Source organism: Melopsittacus undulatus, chromosome 8 (genome assembly GCF_012275295.1).
Source record: "Melopsittacus undulatus isolate bMelUnd1 chromosome 8, bMelUnd1.mat.Z, whole genome shotgun sequence".
NCBI classification, from domain to species: Eukaryota; Metazoa; Chordata; class Aves; order Psittaciformes; family Psittaculidae; genus Melopsittacus; species Melopsittacus undulatus.
The window spans coordinates 42,850,660-42,873,337 of NC_047534.1; the positions used below are offsets into that span (position 1 = coordinate 42,850,660).

The 22,678-nt window shown below is 36.5% G+C and overlaps 1 protein-coding gene across 2 annotated transcripts in view; it reads right to left on the minus strand.

The window, feature by feature from the left end:
• The window catches only part of UBR3 (ubiquitin protein ligase E3 component n-recognin 3), a 110,087-nt gene that overhangs the window by 58,058 nt on the left and 29,351 nt on the right, over positions 1-22,678 (minus strand). For both annotated transcript variants that reach the window (XM_034065817.1, XM_034065818.1), the window contains exons 8-21: positions 20,740-20,968; positions 16,787-16,966; positions 16,051-16,184; positions 14,510-14,596; positions 13,838-13,903; positions 13,660-13,749; positions 11,367-11,495; positions 11,230-11,282; positions 10,605-10,738; positions 9,940-10,025; positions 8,451-8,592; positions 5,136-5,232; positions 3,418-3,559; positions 675-779 (exon numbers count right to left, since the gene is read on the minus strand). In XM_034065817.1, the coding sequence (XP_033921708.1) occupies positions 675-779; positions 3,418-3,559; positions 5,136-5,232; positions 8,451-8,592; positions 9,940-10,025; positions 10,605-10,738; positions 11,230-11,282; positions 11,367-11,495; positions 13,660-13,749; positions 13,838-13,903; positions 14,510-14,596; positions 16,051-16,184; positions 16,787-16,966; positions 20,740-20,968 (1,674 nt within the window). The remainder of the gene's footprint in view (positions 1-674; positions 780-3,417; positions 3,560-5,135; positions 5,233-8,450; positions 8,593-9,939; positions 10,026-10,604; positions 10,739-11,229; positions 11,283-11,366; positions 11,496-13,659; positions 13,750-13,837; positions 13,904-14,509; positions 14,597-16,050; positions 16,185-16,786; positions 16,967-20,739; positions 20,969-22,678) is intronic.

The window sequence follows — 22,678 nt, forward strand, 5'->3', positions numbered from 1 at the left end:
CTGATGCCAACCATGAGGACTACAGGTCTGCTAAGTACATAAATCTGTATGTTTGGTTTTAATATAATCAAATCCAGACATCAGACCTATGTAACAAAAGCAAAAGGAACTGCTTGGAGAAATAAGACGCTGTACAATCTACGATCAATAAAACAAAAATCCAAACTATACAAAGTCAGTCTCTGAAGGGGAAAAAAAAAGTTGCAGATCTGTAGTCATAAAAGCAATGCTAAACAGCAGGAAAAATTAAAGCTATATACCATAAGGGAATCTGGAATCACGAAAATAATGGCTCTTTATATCCAAATTCTCATCAGAGGCATGTTAAAACTTTGGCTAATTGACATATTTTAGAAGATACAGACTTCAGCAATAAAATGCTCAGTGATAAATATTTCACTTGAAAAATCCAGACATTTTAAGCAAATTTCCTAATCAATAATTTTAAATATTTTTTGCATCCAATTTCATGTATTAATTTACACAGTAGTAAAGATGTAACCAATCTGTGTTACCAGGTTATATATACAGAAGCTGTTGAAAGTTTCCTCCTGCTTAAGATGTTTTATTCCCATGGTAAAATTATAATTTTAATAAACAGCTATTTCTAAAGAACACTGAACCATTAGACAATACTTTTATATTTTAATGAAAAAGACAGAATTTATTCTTACCTCTTCATCTGACTCCTGTTCTGGAGAATTTTCCAGTCCCAGCTCAATCAAATACAAAACCATGCAGAGCACGTGTTCTGATAAATTCTGATGATCCATTAATATCTAGGGAGGGAGGAGGAAAAAAAAAAAAAGACATTCACTTGTTAGAAGCTTTCACCTTTGAGAGTTTCACAATCCCTATTACAAAAAACAAAAACCAAAACCCAAAACTGCTGAAAACCTGATGGACAGCTCTAACAAACTAGATGGCAAAGAAAGTAGCTCAGTATACTACCTACAAATAGTGCCACAGAGCATGACCTTCCAGGTTAGCTACACTAGGAAAGGTAGAAGAATGTCTTGAGCCACATATATTGATTTTTGCCTGGGTTTGTTTGGTTTTGTTTTGTTTTTTCTTTCTATCATGATACACAAGTATCAGTTAAAAAGAAAAGACTGGACAGGCAGAACACAGTAACAACACTTGGAACCCCAGTGTAGTCCGGGTTGACATTGAGCACCAATGTCAGCATGTAAAATAGTTTTCTTTTTGTTGCACAGTAACACTTTCTGAGCCCTATCATATGCACAAAAATAAGGTTAGGAAAAAATTATTTTCAAGAGCAGTGAATTTCCTATTCAATTTCCTGGAATACCTACTCTGAAACATCAGCAGGATATTTTACATTTCGCTCTTGTTATGACCGAATGCTCCAGCACAATACCCGATTATTGCATAGGATTAAGAAAAAAAAACAAATAAAACCCCAACATAAACTTCCAAGTAAGCCAAGAATAGTAAGAGTAACAACATTAATATAGCTCTTCGATAATAGCAATGGAGCACTACTACAAAATAAGATGCAGATGTGACAGATCAAAAGCAGTGCTGTATTTAAAAGACAGGAAAACATTATTCCACTCAACCCTTTAAGATTCGACTATACCTAACTTACAAAAGTTTTCTGGATAACATAATTCAGACCCCCAGGTTATATAATTTTTTTTTTCTAAGATTACTAAAAATTATTTTGAGGTTTAGAAAAAACTGACCTTTGAGCATCACCACAAAAGCAAAATTTAACTTTACATCTTTCCAGTCAAACAAACTTGTACCTTCAAACTGTTGCTAGTTCAAGCTGCAATTTAATTTAACACCAAACTGCCAGATAAAGCCACACAGGTACCTCTACTGTCAGGTACAAGCAAAGAGGTGTCCCCAGCCTCCCCTCTTTTTTTCACCTGACTAGTCACCAGAAGGCCTCATGACGTCCTAGTCCTATAAGCAATGTCTAGATAACTGGAAACACCAGCAGGGTTAACATTAATTTAGTTCACAACCATCTTCACATAATCCTTTTTAATTATAAATACTAAAAAAACTTATCTTTAAATTAATAAATGTCCGTATCTTTCTTCTAACACAGCTTTCAATATATTGAGAGAAAGAAGCAGTGCTGCTGAAATTAAAAACCCAAACAGCTTTTCTCTTGATAAAAGCTTCTGATTAAAGCGGAAGAAAATGGCAAGAGCCTGCAAGTTGCCAAAAAAGTGGATGAGAAAATATGTTGAAAATTTCATTGTAGACAGGCTACTACAGAAATGAGTATTACTCATATGAGGATGGCATGTAAGGAGAAGGGAGAATTAGTAGTAAAATAGTAATATTTTTAGACATTTTTAAGGGAGTTTTTTGAAATTACACTAGTTACAGTTAAACCTACAGTTTGCTGAAGTAATTAATGTGAAAACAATAGGAAGCTCTTGAGAAAAACTCCTTTTCTGACATAAAGGTGAAATCTATTGAACGAATTCAGGTAAAATTTAAGTCTTCATTCATTTCAACAGCATACTGACAACTTACAAGATACTTCATTAGAGAAAGAAATCAGCTGTAACAAATCATGGGAATAAGCACAGCTTTTTATAAATAGCACATTTTTCCTATGTTTTACAAAAAATATTTTCTATTCAACTGAAGTTTAACAGTGAAATTAAATGAGCGTTAGGGGAGCTGGAGCACTTAGGACAGCACAAAAGGAATGTCTGCCCAGGAAAAGTACTACTCAATCAAACCACTTCTTACAGGCTGTCATCTGCATTTGCAGCACAGTGCTGCAAAAACACTTTCCAAATACAAAGACAGATTCAAAGTTTTCTGATTAATGTACTCTTCAAGAAGTATGTCCTTCTCTTAAAAAAGGCAGCCAACTGCCAAAGGCAAAACAAACACAGTTTAAAGGCATCAATTAGTCCTGAAAAACAAGTGCTATAACTTTATCAAGAGCCATAACTGTGCCTTGGAAGTGAAGTTAGAACCAACTGCAGCTATGAGGCATACCTGCCACTGATGATCTAAAGCCATCAAAACTGCATATATTTGAAGAGGCTGCTGATGCCCTAAACCCCTGCAGTGGGAGCCAAAGTAACACTACCCACAACACTATGCTCCCTGGAACTATCAAGGAGCAACAATCCACATAGTAACTCTGACAGTTAAGATAGCTTTTCAGAGTAGAACTGCTAATCCACTGGGGTACCTGATTTAGTGTATGTATATAAGAAATAATAATTCATGAAATCATGAAAATGGTCAAAAAAACATCATCATACTATACTCAAAAAATAAACCAACCAACAAACCCTTATATCAATTTAAACTTGACTACTCCAAATGATCTATTCAAATATGCTTCTAAGAACTCCTGCTCTGAAGAAAACAGATACAAGATACTGAACTTAATGAAAATCATGACTGTACCTTATAAAGAAGTGTGAACAGTACAATGTGCAGAGTTTTACAGTGCAAAAGCTTTATGAGACCTTTGTAACTTGGGTGCAATGGTGTTCTCTTCTTGTAAGGAGGCCATGGGTTCCCAGGGAATTTACCACTTTGCTTTAAACTGTTGAAAGAAATGAGACTTATGTTAAACACTACAATAATGTAGACAACCGCCACCACTACAGATAACTATCCTGCATTCTTTTTGTTTAGACTAACTTTAGAATTGATGAGCATTTCTAAGGCATTTATTCAAGCAGCATTCCAAAACCACGAATATATACACAAACTGAATCCATTCTTATTTTTCTGTGGATTACCACTGATTTAAATGACCTTTATTTATAAAGTGAAATGAATTTTCAATTACTGCTATTAAATTAAGTTATGAATTTAAGAATTCCATTTTCATTCTAAGAGGTACATCAAAGAGGCAGAAAACTTTTCACCCATATCCACATGTTAGTCAGACACTGAACATAGAAATCTCACATCTGTAGGAATGGATTACAGGCAATACTAGGAAATTCTAAACATAGAAATCACAGAATCATATCTAGTTCTAACACCCCTGCCATGGGCAGGAACACCTTCCACTAAGACCAGGCTGCTCCAAGCCCCATCCAACCTGGTCGTGTACACTGCCAGGGATGGGGCAGCCACAGCTTCTCTGGGCAACCTGTTCCAGCTCCTCATCAACCTCATAGAGAAAAATTTCTTCCTTACATCTCATCTAAATTTACTCTTTGCTAGTTCAAAACCAATTCCCCTTGTCCTGTAACTGCATGCCCTTGTAAGAAGTCCCTCTCCAGCTTTAATATTAGCTATAGCTGACAGTACCAGTGCTACCATATCTGTGAACTTAAATGTGTTAAGTTCAACATGGACCCAAATTTTTAATAACGATCTGGAATCCAGTTCAGTAAATAATGCAGTCATTCAATAGAACATTACTTCATTCAAAATTACTTACAGTGTACATTCATGATGACCCTTTGACTTAATGAAATGAGCACAGGGGCAGAAGATTATTTCACTAAGTTTATTATAAGGGCTTTTTAACCTTGTTTTTTACTCAAAAGGTGTGCAAAAAAGGAGACAACCAAATTAAACTACCTGAAAACAAAATCTATAAGGATAAGAAGCTGTAAGTGATGGAATGTTAAGGAACAGAATTAAGGCCAAATAATCTTGCTTATTAGAACTTACGAGAGTTCCACAAATGTTTTTTCCCTGTATTTAGATCAGTATTTAATTCACCTATGGTTTCTGCAATGGGGGAATTCACAGAAAACCCCCACACTGTCTTCAGTATTATTTCAAACAACAGAACACTGTAATACTGTGCTTTATGTACCTAAATGTAAAATAAAAAAAACAGATAAGGCTGCTTTCTTTAAGTAATTTGCAACTGATTTTTAAATATTAACTTTTGGTTAGGTATTTCAACTATGATGACATTCACTACTTAGTCTGTGGCACCTCCTATGTATTTCTAAATATTTATGGAAGAGTAACAGACTAAGCTAACCGAAGCCCTGATACTACTTTTACATTTATAAACTATTTACTCAAGGGCAAATCTGAGGCCTGAAAACACTGGTACATCATTAGTGCTACCAGACAGTGAAAACAAAAATATTATTGTGCAATGAGCAACAATAGCATGTTACATTTCTAAAAGCGATCCAACTTACAATGCTGTGTATCTGTCCATTGCAGACTGCACATCTCTACGGTAAACCGTTCGAAGTATTACCATGACCGGGTCAAATTCTTTATCCCAAACTTCAGCTGTTGTTTGAAAGAAGTTACATGTCAAAATTCTCTTTAAAGACCTTATAACTTATTCTAGATTCTCTTCTTCACTAGCTTTTTATTATATTGTAATTTCTGAAACAAAGTACAGTAATATTAATAATTCTTATTAATAATACTTACTGAACTAGTAATTACTAGTATTGATGGTCAGAACAGTATCCTTGGTGAAACTTTTATTAGTTCCAAAACAAACAAACAAAAAAAATTTAACAATCTATTAAGGCAAGAGATCTTTTCTGTTAACAAGCTTTATTTTACTTTATCTTTTTCCTTTCTGTTACGTAAAAATTTACAACGTGGGATAGAACATAAAAAGAAAAGTAAGATAGTTCTGGTAAACTAACAGTTGCAATATATGCTGAGGATATTAAAAAAATTAAATTAAATTTTAAAATTAAGTGCATTTATCCAATTGTAAGTACACGAAGGCAGTACCAAAAAACACCTTTCAGTACGCATCTTGTTTTGCTCTTTTTAATTTCCAAGTACAAGTAAGAAAAGGCTTACAACATTTTTCACTTGGTACTTGATAAGCATAAGCCCCCTTGAAAACAGGAAGAGTGCAGAGCAGTTAGCATGTAGGTGATATTTAACTACTAAATGCAGTGAACCAAATGTCTACAATTCAATTTTTTGTTCAGTCTTGAAAATGGCCAACCTTCTTCTCCAAAAACAGCTACGACCAATCATTTACAAACATGCCTTTGTTTTAAAACTGAAACCTATGCATTATTTTGGCATTAAAATCTTCATTATCTGTTTAATTTGGTAGCTCTAAAGTAACATACAGAGTGGCTTTTCAGAGCAATCACAAACAGGGAAGTTGAAACAGACTACAAAGATATCCCGTTTAACTGATTTTTTTATTTTATTTACAAGTTATTTAATAAAATAAAACTAAGTTTCCAACCTAAAGTCAAATGAAGACGCTCATTCTATTAATTGCTTTGAAGTCCTTAGCTCCGGTAGCACAATTGAAGGCAAGATTCAATGACCCCATAAAGGAAGAAGAAACCCAGTAGATACAGAATTTTAGCTCCACCAGCAGGCATAACGCAAAACAAGTGCTTACACCATTATTTAAAGTTTTCACAGGCAAAACTGATCAGGTTTAGCAGCTTCTGAGATTAAATTCCCCCAGGTGAGAAGATAAGCAGTCTATCCTCCTATTAACCCCTGCTATTGTTAGCAGTTGTGCAGATACACTCATATGATGCTGAGAGAGAACATTTAGCATAGTTTCCACTATGTATGAAATACAATCAAACTTAGCTTGCAAAAACATTTTTTTCTGGACATACTTTACTACTGCAGTCTGAAACACAGACCAAGCTTGTCTGGGCTGCTAGTGCACAACTAGGAGAAAGGACTAAGTGACCATATAGGGAGTATTAGAAATGCACACTTAGCACCTTCAGCATACAAATCCACAGATAACAGGAAAAAACTATGCCCTGTTTTTTAAACTGATGGTTAATTGAAGGAGAAGCTGCGACTTCAGTGATCATAAAGTAGATTTTTCCCTTAAATTTGGAAAGCCAAGGATTAGGAGAAATGGATCTCTACGTGCCTTGCTTAAAGAGTAACAGGCTACAAACTACAATTCTTAAAAGCAACTGGAGTATCAACATTCTTTTTGGGAACCTATATAGTCTTACAAAGACTGTAAGACTTAAAAGGCTGTAATACGCAAGAAAACCATACTGGCTTTATTTCTGCAGAAGCTCTTTCAGTTTTGTATTACTGTACGAAAAAGAGATTTTACATAGTATTACAAATTACTTCAGTATTCACTGCTATAGATGAGATACTTAAAAAAACACTTTAAGATAAACAATCTACTCCAGAGGTAAAATATGTTAAAAGAACCCAAATACAAAAATAAAGAGAAAAACCCAAAAATCAAACCCAAACCCAACTATAATGCTCCCTAAAGTTTTATAGTTGAAAACCAAGCTTCTTTTTTTTTTCCTTCACAAAAAAAGACCAGCATGTCACAAGCTCAAGAAAAAAACAGACACCACATTAGGAAACACAGTTTACATTACATTAAAATAATCTTCTTTTAAATACATAGGTGTTAAGATACCTAACTACACATCAAGGAACCAGAACAAATTAATTTCCAAAACTGGAGTTTCACAAAATTACCTCGCTTGTGTACAAAGTGAGAGCTTGGCTGACTCATCAATTTCCCAGTACAAAACTAGCAAACAAGTTAGTCTGAGAACTAATACTGTACTAACAACAGCAAAATACACAAAAGAACAGTCTACAAACCAAATGGTTTCAAGACTGTCAGACCAAACCCTGCTAGTTCTCAAGAGAGGTATGAAGGAGAGGAAGGAGTTAATCCCTCTTCAGCTTTGCCATGAGCTGAAGCACAACCAGAGCACATGGAGCATTTCAAATTCCTACAGGCTTATCTGCTCAGTGACAGGAAACAGTAATGGAACACTGAGTTGCTAAGTTTTTCCTCTCCTTTGATATACCAATATTATGTTGAGTCCAATTTAGAGGATGAGCTGGATGGGGGAAGAAACTTGTCATTTTTGCACTGTATGCACTGTAGAATTACAGAACAATATTCTGCAACCAGTCCAGCCTAAACTTTGTTCTAGACCCTCACTACTGACTAGGAAAAATGTTACAGTATACCAAGATAGTTTAGCAGTACAAAAGAATGAATTATGTATCATGGTACCTTTATTAATGAAAATGCAGAGACGTTCAAAGACAGTATCTTTGCAACTGACACCTCACTAGTGTTAACAGTTGTAGACTCTGAAGAATGTAAATCGGACTTTTTTAAATCCCATGAGTAATGACATATGCAGACCAATGAAATATAAATAACAATTTTTCAGTTCTCCTTTTTTCCCTTGTTTTCTAAGGATATTCAATTAATATGAGATGTTCATTTTCACTCTAGATCAAAATGAAATTATTAAAACCTACTAACAGTCTTTAGCAGTGCTTTTCAACAAAAGAGACAGACAATCGTGAAAAAGTCAAACAATTTTTGTGGGGTTTTGGTGGTGGTAGGTTTGGGGTTTTTGTGAGGAGGGTGAGGCACAGTTTTTATTCATCAGCTGGGCTTTTCTACTTGTTTGTTTATTTTCCTAAAAAAGAAACCTCTGGATAAGCATCTTACCACCGAGTATTTTACAAGATGACACTGATTACTGTACCTTTAGGCGTATACATTCCTTGTTGCATAGAACCTCCCGGTTCAAAAACAGGAGCTTTAAAATCAGCAACTGCTGACAAGACCGATTCAAAGCTTAAGCTTCCTGGAATAATGCCACTTTTAGGATTGGGGTTTTCTGGAATGTATTTGTGTTAAGGAAAGCAAAGTTAACTTAGTTGTGGTACACAGCATCTTACTCCCCTCTTGACAATTTCAGTCACTCATTTCAGAGGCTACGTTTCGGCAGTGCTCTGTGTTTACCACAAGAGGTCTGTATGCTCCAGCTGCTACGGAACAATAACTATTAGTGAAGTGAATCAAAGCGCCTTAAACACTAAACTTTTTAAAGAAAGCCAATTGCTACATGCTTGGCTGAAGAGAAGTATTAAATGAGAAATAAGAAGTGCTATCTGTAGTATATATACATTTTTTATACTTCCCATTATTTACTAACACTTTGGCTCTCTTCATAGCAAGAATACTTTACATTTACAGCCAACTGCAGTAAATAGTTTGGGATCCATAAACACACTAAGTAATTCTCCATTTTGAATTGGTTGTTTCTCATTTTTGAAAGCAACACTCAAGTGACCTACTGGCATTACCCCAAATCACAAGCAGAAATTACAAATAAGGAAACACGATTGCTTGTATAAATTATTCACTTATTTTACATAGTCAAGTGAATCACTTAAGTGATCTGCTTATTTTATGTACTTAAGTGATCGAGTCACTAAGTGGTATTGCACTAATAATTCTGATAACATATTTTTAACTATCTTCTTTCCCACCTTTATAAATTCCTAGTATTTTGCGCTGCCTATCCCTGGACTGCAAGCTCTTTTGGTCAATCACCACAAGCCATTTAATTTGCCTACAAAGCCTAATACACTAATAGCAGTTAAGACCCGAGCATTTGTATTCAACTGTTGGGAACATGGACCATATTTCACTGTGCAGAAAGACTTCCTAGATTTTGCTATTCTTCTAAGATGCTTCCCCCCATGACATATGCATTTCTCTCTCATTTCAAAGTAGCATTCAGAATTGATATTATTTGCATTTTTAGCTACTGATAGCAAACATCAATATAGCACAGAGTGGCTGCTTTTTATACTGTCATAAAATTAGCAATAAACGAAGGCTCAAATCCACATAAAGGTGATGCTCAGTTAAACTGTAAAAAATACCATTGGAAAACAGACTTTTCACCTCACACCTAAAAGACTTTTGTACTGTTTAAAAATAATTAAAATAAAAAGAGCAGTTCAGAATTTTGGATTAATATTAAAACTATTACAATCTACTGCATATTTTGCAAGAAAAAAAGTTGGAGCAAATGCCTTTGCTGATAAGTACATGCAAACACACCTTCACGTGATTTTTTATAATTACATAAGCTGAAAACATGTTAAGGTCCAAAAACCTGCTACTATCCAGGCACCTGTCATTCTCATGTGTGTACATTGATTAATATATTCCAAGGATATAAGATCCAATAATGAACTGTGTGTCCTGTCATTCATACAGAGCTGGGCAACCATCTCTGCTCTGAGGATCTCATCATCTGTCATTCCTAGAAGAGTAAAATTTTAAAAGCCGTTAAAAGAGCATGATTTTAAAACACACATTCAGCATACGTCTATCATAAATGCAAGTTAAAATTGATACAAACATTAATAAATTCTCAGTCAAAAAAGACAGGCACAAAGTAAACCTGCTGTCTTTCTGAAAAGGACACAGAATCTTCATGTGATCATATATATAAATAGCCCACTTGTATTAAAGTTTTTTTCCCCACATTTCTATGTGTTATCATAGAATGGTTAGGGTTAGAAGGGACCTTAAAGATCATATAGTTCCAATCCCCCCTGCCATGTGCAGGAACACCTTCCACTAGACCAGGTTGCTCCAAGTCCCATCCAACCTGGCCTTGAACACTTCCAGGGATGAGGCAGCCAGAGCTTCTCTGGGCAACCTGTGCCAGTGCCTCACCACCCTCACAGTAATCCAGTAACTGGCAAAAATGAAACCAAGTATCAAATGCTTTAAGTTACTATGTGATTAACCAGCTTCATGGTAGCTACTAAATGTTGAATATAAATGAACAGGCATGTCATTTACATACAAGTATTCCTAAAGCAGCAATTCTTACCTAAATGTAAACGAAGACTTAACAAAAGGACCAAAAACGTTAAGGCTCCTTCCAACATTGACCTTTCATGCTCTGAATCAAGAACTGTATTTTGATGCTGTGATGCCATCGTTAAGAGATCTACCACCTTAAATCTACATAGGAAAGAGTGAAGTCATCATTCTCCAACATTAAAACACCAATATGAAATGTAACAATAAACTCAGGATTCCATTCATTCAGCAACCCCTAATTAGTACAAAATGAAATGCGTAATGCAATGTGTAATATAAACATACAAGAAGACCCTCTTTTTTAAATTTGGATTTTTTGTTTAACTATGGAATGAGCCATTGTGATACTTATTCCACATGAAAACACATTTATGAATATATGAAAGCTAAAGCAAGTAAATCTGTTCTCAAACCCTAGTTTTATCCAGAATCAAAAGCCAATCCTGTACCATATAAAAACAAGGCTATACCTTGAGATACCTTTTTCAGCAGAGTCCTTAAGTGTTAGTTTTGGCTAGGCAGAGTTGTACCACTGAAGATGTGTATCAGCTATGCAACTTTTCTCTCACATGGCATAAATTAGTCAACAGTTCGCACAACACTGAACAAGATCATTCATCTTTTAACCCTACCTTTCAAAAACAGATGAAATAAAATAATCTGGGTCCAGCCTAGACGCACAGACCTGTGGAAAGAGAATAAATCCATTTGATTCAGTAGTTCATTTGTAAACAAGCACTGGCTTGGCTTCTCAGAAAATGTAACTTACTTGTAGCAGATAAATGTCAGGATCAATCATCGAATTGCAGAAATGAGACTGTACGTAAGTCATGGCCTGCCCTTTAATTTGTAGACCATTTCTAACCCACATATTGCTGTGAATTTCAGAAAGACTTGCCTGTTGAGGTAAAATAAAATAAGAAGTTACAAATATTTCAGGGATATTCAGCTATTCAGGTCAACATTAGCAAATCATCAATATATATATAGTGGCAAAATCTGGGAGCAGATTCTCTTGGAAGGCATGCTAGAGCACATGAAAAACAACAAGGTGCTTGGTGACAGCCAGCATGGCTTCACTAGGGGAAAATCCTGCCTGACCAATTTGGTGGCCTTCTATGACAGGGCTACAAAAGTGATGGACAGGGGTGGAGCAGTTGACGTCATCTACCTGGACTTGTGCAAAGCGTTTGACACTGTCCCCCACAACATCCTTGTCTCTAAATTGGAGTGTCATCAATTTGATAGGTGGACCACTCGGTGGAAAAAGAACTGGCTGGATGGTCGCATGCAAAGAGTTGTGGTCAACGGTTCAATGTCCAGCTGGAGACCAGTAACGAGTGGTTTCCCTCAGGGATCGGTGTTGGGACCGGTCTTGTTTAATATCTTTGTTGCTGACATGGACAGTGGAATTGAGTGCGCCCTCAGCAAGTTTGCTGATGACACCAAGCTGCGTGGTTCGGTTGATAGGCTAGAGGGAAGGAATGCCATTCAGAGGGACCTTGACACGCTTGTGAGGTGGGCTGATGCCAACCTCATGAAGTTTAACCATGCCAAGCACAAGGTCCTACACCTGGGTGGGAGCAATCCTAGGCACAGCTACAGGTTGGGCAAAAAGGAAATGCATGGTAGTCCTGCAGAGAAGGCCTTGAGGGTGTTGATCGATGAGAAAACGAACATGAGCCAGCTTCAGTGTGCACTCACAGCCCAGAAAGCCAACTGTATCCTGGGCTGCATTAAAATGAGCATGACCAGCAGGTCGAAGGAGGTGATCCTGCCCCTCTACTCTGCTCCCGTGAGAGCTCACTTGGAGTATTGTGTGCAGTTCTGGTGTCCTCAACATAGAAAGGACATAGAACTGTTAGAACAAGTCCAGAGGAGGGCCACGAGGATGATCAGGGGACTGGAGCACCTCCCATATGAAGACAGGCTGAGAAAGTTGGGGCTGTTCAGCCTGGAGAAGAGAAGGCTGCATGGAGACCTCTTAGCAGCCTTCCAGTTTCTGAAGGGGGCCTGCAGAGATGCTGGGGAGGGACTGTTCATTAGGGACTGTAGTGATAGGACAAGGGGTAACGGGTTGAAACTTAAACAGCAGAGGTTTAGACTGGATATAAGGAAGAAATTCTTTCCTGTTAGGGTGGTGAGGTACTGGAATGGGTTGCCCAGGGAGGTAGTGAATGCTCCATCCCTGGCGGTGTTGAAGACCAGGTTGGATGAAGCCTTGGGTGATATGGTTTAGTGTGGGGTGTCCCTGCCCATGGCAGGGGTTTGGAACTAGATGATCTTGAGGTCCTTTCCAATCATAACTATTCTATGATTCTATGATTATTACATATATAGATACATACACACTACATCTTCATACATACACCTTTTTTATACCAGCATACTTCTGGAGAGTGAGGGATGAAGAGGAACCACTGCAAGTTTATAAAACACATACTATACTTTCATATAAAAGCATATTTCAGACAACAGAAGTTATCAAAGCCAATGAACTGATTTATGCATTTTTTTAAATGTTGAAAAGTACTCCAAAAATGAAGGCAAAAAAGTCAGATATAAAAGCAGTGATTACAAATACTGCTCATTAACACTGACATACAAATAAATACAAATTGTAGATTTAAAAAAAGTGGTAGAGTGCATCCATTCCTAAACTCATTTTCAATTTGAGATAGGAAATTTTCAGCTTCAGGTTTCTTCTCAACTTGCACTCCTTTGGTAGCTATTTCCATAAACATGTAATTTCATGTTTTCAAAGGGTTGGTTCTCCTTAGATTTTTGAAAGTGCTATAGTGAGTATTATTATCATACTTGTCAGAGTATGATAATTAATGCCACATATTTAATTTTGGAAATAGGGAAAAAAATCTTAACTACTCAGTATATTCTAGCTGTTATTGTCACATATTGCTTATTATGATATTCCCCAATTAAGACATACTTGCCCTTGTTAAATACTTATAAATATGTTTAAGTGACTGGGATTAGAAGACTCAGACAGCAATTATTTTTTGTTGCATATCTCTACAGCTGCAAAGTCAGAGGTCTGCCTGTACCTGAATCTGAAGTGGGTGAATCATTAGTTTCATCAGCATCTCCTGATCCGGCAAGATTGTATCCAGATCTAGCTCTTGGCATTTGACAGCCTAGAAACAAAAGCAAGCATACACTGTACTGAACAATCACATCCAACAGGGAATTTCCACCATCTGCGTGACTAAAACATGTACTTACCTTACTTAAAAACATGGCAAAGTAACGGTGCAATGGCAAATGAAAAGTAACTTGGTTAGGAGCTGGCTGAAAGCAAAATAAAGATATTTTAATATCATATATTAAAAAGAAAAACCCACACACCTGCAAGTGTCTTTTCCCACAACCACCAAGAACAGTATCTCACGTCTATTTCATGGTCTTAGTTTCCACTAACTTGGTTCATTCCCTGCACTTTCTAATGATTCATAAATTTCCTCAGTCAGGCAACTGTAGTTAATCGCTTACTAAATCCCCAGTAGGTAACAATACTACTCTGATTGAGTATCACTTGTTAAAGTGGCAAAACTGCCTCCCACTACCGTATCAGAAGAGGACTTCTGTTTCGCCATTGCTTCAGCTCATTCACTGGAGCAGTAGTACATGAACGACAATGCTTTTAAGACTCACTATTTAAACTAGCACCAGCAAATCTAAATCACCAAGAATGTACAAGACACAATCCTAGGACATAACATTGCAAATATTAACTACAAACTCTAATTTCAGCATGGTAATCCCTTTTTATTCAGTACCTAGAACTATGATTTAATTTAAGGGGGGGGGGGGGTGTGGGAAAGCCGGGAGTGTATCATGTCTGAAGTTTAATCAGTTTTTCACAGTACTTCACTTAAATTCACTAGGGATATTTACCTCATCTACAAAGTTGATAGCATCAAACCAGTCCTGAAGCGCTTCAAGGCAATATCTGACAACATTTCGTGTATATTCCTGTGTTTCCTGCAGTAAGAGAAACCAGTGTACCACATGAGCCAAAACTGTTCTAAGTAAGCATCACTGTTTTTCTACTAAAAATGATTGCATCATATAACTCTCTAAGAGTGCCCTAAAACCTGTAATATATTTCAGATTAAATCATCAAATTGTATTTCAATACTAGAACTATACATTGTCCTCCAGGAGCAAAGCAGTGATATGAAGAACGGAAGGCTGTGTGGGAGCTAAAACAATTTGCTCTGTGAGCTGAACTTACAAAGCCTGACTTCTTAATGGACTTTTCCTTTAATCTTCCCTTCCCCCTAAACATAAGACTCCAGACCTGCCTCACAGTCTTAGGATATGTATGACACATTTCTCAATCAAAAGACAGCAGTGCTTTAGCCAGCCAGACACTGTGCAAGTGCTGACTGGCTCCGACACCTTTCTCATCAGGAAATACAACAGCTACACTCCCATCCTGCTACTCCACCCTCTATGGTGGCCAGGATCCACTCTCCTGTGGGACACAAACTGGAATCTCTTCCCACCAATCAGGCTTCACTAAACAAGTCCATTAAACTGTGAAATTTCTAAAACACTTTCAAATTTACTGAGAAAGAACAAAAGATTCAAACATGGTGGTGAAAACACATCTGACAAGCAGACAAGTGGAGCAAGGAATCATACAGGTTTTAAAAGGCAGACCCTTCCCAATCCTAAGCTAAAAATGAATGCTTCAAAAAGCTGAAGTTGTAATTCAGTTTTCAAAAGATAGTTTAAACTTTGAAATTGATATATTCATAATGTGTCAGCATAAATTACATCATGGAAAGGCTTCTGCAACTGCCTGATTTAAACTGTACCTTAAAAAGCTAATTTCAAAGATAAGTATTGATTTCATAAAAATATAACCAATAAGAAGTTTTTTCACGTTAAGTATTCCTGTAAGCTAATGGATTTTCACTATAACTCACTAGAATTTACAGTCTAGCAAACAGTAGCAACTTTGTTTTAGTTGGACCATGAGATGTGAGAATCTATGAGGCTTTCATCTCAGGTTGTTAGTAAAACACCACAGACCCATAAAAACTGTATCTCCCATCATAATGGAGCACCTATTCACAGACATAATCAATATTAGAATTGCCTTAGGATGACATATATATCTCCTTTCCTACTAAACAAAGACAGGATGACTCAGAGACATCACATTATTCCATATATACAGTCATACAGGATAACTGTACACATCCTGAACTTGTAGTCCCAGTTCTGAAGACAACATATTCAGGTACAAGCACGAATTCTACAGTCACTATACACAGAGTTCCTGCTGATCACAGTATATTTGGTAGAAAAAGAGAGCAAACCCCAAGTCCTTCCAAACACAAAACACACAGACCTTTCAAGTTCAACAACTCTAGAGTAAGCCACGAATAAAACTAAGAATAATGACAGAGAAATGTTGGTCTTACCCTAACTTTGCAGTGTGACAGAAGACCCCACATTGGCTGCGCACAGGCTTCCAGCTCAGCAGCAAAGGCAGCATAGTATGTCTGTGATTCAAACTCCACATGCTCATTTAATTCTCGTTTATTTAAATTCATACCTTCACAGATTTAAAGCAGAGTTATACAACCAAAATATTTAACTAGAGCTAAGTGGAATGCAGTATAATGCATTCACACACACAAGACAAAAAAAAAAAACAACCAAAGTGTAACAATCTATCCTATCTAGCAGTAGAATAATGGATAAAGTATGAGAACAAGCATCAAAGTTTGAACAGAAATAGAGCAGAAAAGAGAAACACCTCTCAATTGGCTAATCACTGCAGTCCTTGCTGCTCAGGTGACATTAACATGCACAGATTAATTTACTAAATATTTAAATTTAGAACTTCACCAGTAACACACTTCAAGCACAAGTTACAATTTGCCCTTTAGATACAACCTGAGAATTCTGACACCATGCATCTCAGTCAAGTGTGATGCAACTGCTCTTTAACTAGTCCACACAAGATAAACATCCATTACATCATTTTCAAATCTACCTGCTTTCTAGAATATACTGTTCCTTGCAGGAATAGAGACTTATAAGAATACTAATGACTTGCATATTTACATATAGGTCATTGTAAGGATTTTGCTACTGCATACACTAAGCTGTCTTAAGATCCTTGCGTTAGTACTGATTATCAAAGTCACATACCTTGAAAGAATGATACAAAATTCATCCATGTTACCAGAAGGCCATGGTCTTCCAAAAATTTCTTTGCCACACTTTGGTGTGAAAGTATGTTTATAAAATCACTAACCAGGGGCCAGTAAGTATTATTCTTCAGTAGTGCTTCCCCACAATTTACCACAACATGTAAACTATTTTCTTCATCTAGATTCAAAAAAGAAAAAAGAGAAAAAACCAAACCAAAACAAAAAGTATTTATTTTCCTTCTTGTAGTTTTTAAATAAAGTTATTACACCACATAATGCAAAAACTAACAATTAGAATTTACTGTAACATTGTGATCAGACACACAGAGAGAAAACTGCAGAAAAGAAGAATGGTTGTTCTGTGGTACCTGAGGCTGTTTTCTCATCATGGATTCATCAACATAGATCTACTCAGTAGGAGACACACACACTTTGAACAATATTGCAACCTTGGAAAAGCAGTGCATTAGTAAAACCATCACAGCTATGCCTTCTTTGAATATTCTCAAGAAGTATAAAAAGACCAAGCAATACAATTCCTATTGCAAACATCTGAAATGTATTTTGAATTTGACACACTTCCAGCAAGCAAGCTACCTGATAGCATCCAGACAAGAATCTGGTATCAAAACCTATACTGGCATGTTGAGTCTGAGAAGAAGAGCAGAGAAAAGCATTTCCACTCTGAATCTGGAACACAAAGAGGGTTTATACAGCCTTCCAGAGACTAGGGCAGGACAAGCTTCCCAAAAGAAGAGGAAAAGACATGGGTGGTGCAGGGAGTAGATATCTTTCTTCCCCTCAAAGCACAGAAGTACATTCTCCGTGGCTGTCAAACAGATCTCTTTATTTGATTTTCATAAGAGGGACCCTTGCAAAGATCAGATGGGCAACAGGACTGGTCCCAAATTCACAGTCCAAGAGAAAATATCTTCCAGCACCTATCTGTCAATTGGTATTCTATTTCAAGTGAACAGAAGCAAGAATCTTGCATCTGATGATCAGTCTTGGGGATGGCTTTTGCCCAGCTGAAATACACTGAAGGACCCTTGTAGTTACTCTTTACACAGTGAAAGGGTCATAAGTACAGCACAGACACAGCTAAAGGACTGTTAAGAGACTCCAGCCTCCAGCTGATAAGCACATCTGTATCTGAAGTAGCTCCCTTTGGTATATATGAAAGCTTTTTTTCCTGTCCTTTGTTGCGACTACTGAAGAAAATACTTCTTTTTCCCCTCTTTCTCTGAGTTTATTTTGTTGGTTTACTGCTAGCAGGGGAAAAGAAAAACCATCCCAACCCAAAACAACAACCAACAAAACAAAAAAATCACAAAACCAAATTCCTCTCTTACCTATTAGGCCAACAGTTTTCTAACTTGAAGTCATACAATATTTTGATCTTGAGAAGTTTTACTTCTCAAGAACACAGCACAGTCTGAAAAATTAATGGGATTTCATCCCAAAAAACATACTGCCTGAGTTGCACACAACAGTGAATAGATACCTTCTTGTTACCATAAGTTAATACAGAGCTCCAGGTCTTAAGACTGACTCCTGTCTATTACACTGAAGCACTGGAAGAAACAGGAAGCCAGAAGTGCTCTGCAGAGCTTCTCAAACTTCTCTGACACAGTTGATCAAATACTCTTTCATCTCTCTTGTTAAGTGGTACATCTGTGAAGAAAGGAAACTAGGTCTTGTTGCTGAACTGCCTGGTTCCCATGTGCTCACACAGCCTGTCCAAGAACAGGGTAACATCTCGGCTGTCTTCACTTGAACCTGCTGAAGGACTCTTCAAAGAGCCAACAGTTACATGTTGCTGATTCTCTGCCTGAGTATAGGCAAGACAAATCCAGGAATACTTCAAATTGGCAGTGGCATTGCCTCTTATCCAGAGTACTCTACAAGCCAGGGTTAATGTAAGGTCAAAGAGGAGGGTTTTTTAAAGGATGAACCATTACCAAAACAACTTTTTCCTTGAGACAGAAATTCTTCTCACATAAAAAGTTCAGGAGAAGTAAAATGCTGGAAGAGTGGAAAAAATCTCTTAAGATCATAAGGACATATCTCTTCCTAGGGAGCCGGTTTTAGCATCTGCACCATATTTCTCCTCCTCATCCTTTCACACCACGTGTGAAAGCAGTAATCTGAACTAGTAACACTTTCAAAGCTGGTATCAATGCAGCTCCTAAGTCAACTCTGTTTCATAAAAAGAGTTTGTCTCTTAGCATCCGTAAATATCCTTCACGCACTGTATACTTTTAACACGTGTCAGCTATCCAAAAGACAATTAGGATCTGTGAGTAACACAAACTAAATTGGCTGTAACAGATACAAGCCCAGCTCCATGTTCTCCATGTTCCTCTCCAATGTATTTTCTACACCTAACCATTGGTTGGATTTGTAAACTTCATCTCATTCAGATACTACTTGCTTGCACTAGCTGCACAAACACAGTTCTTCGCAATTTGATCTCACTAGCACAGACTTCTAACTATTTCCAGCATCATGAGATACCTTGAACTGAACACAAGATACAAGCCCACAGAACTGCAAAAGAAGGACATTGAGAATAAGAGAGCAGAGGGAAAACCAATAAAGTATTTTACTAACTTTTTTCTGTCAATTTACAGTATGTCCAACCCCTTCTATACAAAGTAGTAAGGAGGAAGAGCTGTGAAAACGCTGAAAACATTGTACAGATTCCATTATGGAGACTTAGCCAACAAAAGTCACTGGTGCTGGGGAATGGAAACATGTAGCTTCATGTCTTGGGATAGCTGTTCCAGGGGTCTTTTCTCACATAGCTGTCGCAAATATACCTGAGATTATTTAACTCACCAGCTCCAGCTTACAAAATTAAGTATCAGGAAGTTTCTTCAGAGAATGTCTAATCACAGTCACAGCCATTTTTTACTTGGCTGCAAATTCTGATCCATTACAGAATCTTACCACCATGCTAGCAACATCCCATTCTGACCAATGAGTAACAACCTGTATGTGTTTAAAAGTACTTTTAAATTACATTCCATCAATATGACATCACTTTAGTGAAAGTCACTTCATATACAAACTGTTAAAGATTCAACACTTCCCTCTGAATACAGTAAAGCAATCTATGTTGAATTTCCTGCAGAAGTTGATGGTACCTATTTGGAAGCAGCAGTCAGCCTATCTAGAGAGTATTTCTAAATTCAAACTAGGATAAAGACAGCTGAGAGGTATGCGTTCTATTAGTGTCCTGGTACATGAGAGCATGAAAAGCAGAAGTTGACGAGATTTGTTATGCCATCATTTTCAGATAAGGACAGCTAAAACAAGGAGGGTAGAAACAGGACAGCTGTTTTCACTAGTAAAGTTACACAGTGTACACTAATTCAAATTGCCACTCTGTCAACCCAAGTATTAAATCATTAATCTCTATTAAGTTTCATTAAGACAAGCACAGGTGAGAAGAATTAAAACAACTGTAAATACTTCAAATACCTGGTGAAATATCTTGAAAATGTTTTTAAATTAATAAAGGGTCTCAAAGTGCATATATAATTTCTTATTCAAATATGAGCTTCACAAAGAATGTTTATGCACTTTACCCAACAAATGAAGCACCTGCAAGATAATCCTCTGTCCCTGCCAATGGCAGGGGGGTTGGAACTAGGTGATCTTAAGGTCCTTTCCAACCCTAACTATTCTATGATTCTATGATTCTTAACTGTGTAACAGTTTTACAAAAGAAAACCCTACAAAACAAAGCATAAAACATCAGGGTCACTCTTGATAACTGTATTTCTAGGAAATTTTGAGACGCAGCCTCTATCATATATTGCTAGATCCTGTGCATTTTTGGGAAGAGGTTGAGGGGATGGGTTGACTACCAAAGAAAGCAATTAAATTGCCTGTACAATCAATTTTGTTATTCATAGAAACAAGCAAACAAACAAATCAACCTACCTTGCAATTCACTTTTAATAAGGCAACTTTCCATCATATATAACAGAACTGTGACCATAATATCCAGCAGCTGACATTCTTCTGTTACTTGGCGTGCTAGCTCTTCATTGCTGAACAACTGAACACTGATATGCACAATTCTATTAGACATTGTGTCGGATTCATGGCTTTTCTTCAGTGTTTTCATAATAAAAGCATAATGCTGAACAAAAGTTTTTGTAAAAGCAATCTGTAAATTACAAAGAAATTTTGATGTTAACAAGCGCCATGCAAAAATCACAGTTTTCTTTCATTATAAAATAATCCTTTACAAAAATACTATTGGCAAACCCTGGGAAACACCAGTTCCTATGACAAACCAAAACTGATGGTCTAAGTAACCCATGTCTAGTTTCTACAGTCCACGTGAAAAGACAAATCTATAGACAGGGATAACTTATGCCTACAATTTTACTACCTTATCACAAAATCTTATCTTCTCATTCTATACTTTCCACATTAAAAAACCCAGAGGTGCTAAAATCAGGAATGTAAGATCTCAGCATACCTATGAAAGCAGTAAAGTTTTAGGATGTAAAAAATTAGTAACTACATATGCTGTATATTAAAAAAAATATCAAGCTTTGCTTTGCTATTCTTCAGACAACTGTTCAGGGTTTTTTAAACCAGGTATTGAAATGTATCAATATATGCAGATATAAATCTACATGTATTTAAATTATATACATGATATAACCTACATAATTTTTTGTCTCACTCCATTAGCCTCAAATTGCATTGTAAACCAACCTTTTGCACTGCATATACATTGTGTGCGTATCTGCCAGCTATTAAACCATTCCTCACTTAGTACTTTTAAGTTCTGAATTAACACCATCTGGACTTGCTTGGCTTCGTCAGAAGAGATTATACAAGCTGTGTAGCTATGAAAATTTTCAGCCCAAAGTCTAAAATCCCCTGCCTTTTCCTTTTGGAAGTACTAACCTTTCATAAGCATAAAATTAGAAATTTTAAAACCACCCTCTGGCAGCTGTATTTTCACCAGACTGCATATAAACCAATATTTCATTTTACTTGCCTCAGGCCCAGTGCTCTCATATTTTTATTATAGCACTATCACACTATTCTCATTTAGAAAATATTTCCAAAAATATCATAATGCCATAACGCTGCTCTTTGTCACAAGGACCGCTTCTTCCAGCAAATATCCTCAAAAATAAAGTTGCTCATGCAAAAACCAGACAAGGATGGTGACAGGAATGTCACTGCAGGAAACATGACAACACATCTTAACTTGCCTTCCTTTAGCTGGTCCGCAATGATGGAAAATACTATAATAACTGTGTGTCTTCTACATGGGGCACACAGCTCAAGGGTAATTATTTTCAGCTACAGCTTTTTTGGAACAACATATTCTCAATACTTTTACACAGTCAATACAGTATCGTTCTGGTATTCCAAGGCAAGATAACCTATTATACGATTTCTTTTAAATTAAAGCTTGATACAATTTTAATCACTGGCAATGACACTTAAACATTAAGATGTTTATGCTATTAATGTTAAGTCTCTGACACAAATGATATACCCGATATTTTAAAAAGTTAGCATATTAATGCTGCTAGTAAAAAAGTATACTTTATTTCTGTATTACTTCTTCACACTGTATAATGTTTAGATAGGATTCTTAGATTCTGTGATGAAGGAACTACATTTTAGTTGTTAAACACAACACTCAAGATTACTGTAAAAATATGGCCCTCCTCTAAGGACAAATTTTGGATGCATTTATTTAAAGTCAGCACACATGAAAACTTTTTGTGCCTCACTCATGTATAATACTGAATTTCTGATAGTACTGTAGATTCACTATCAATATGGTATAATTACAGAGATTCCATAATACACTTAAATAAATGACAAGCATTATTCCTACATT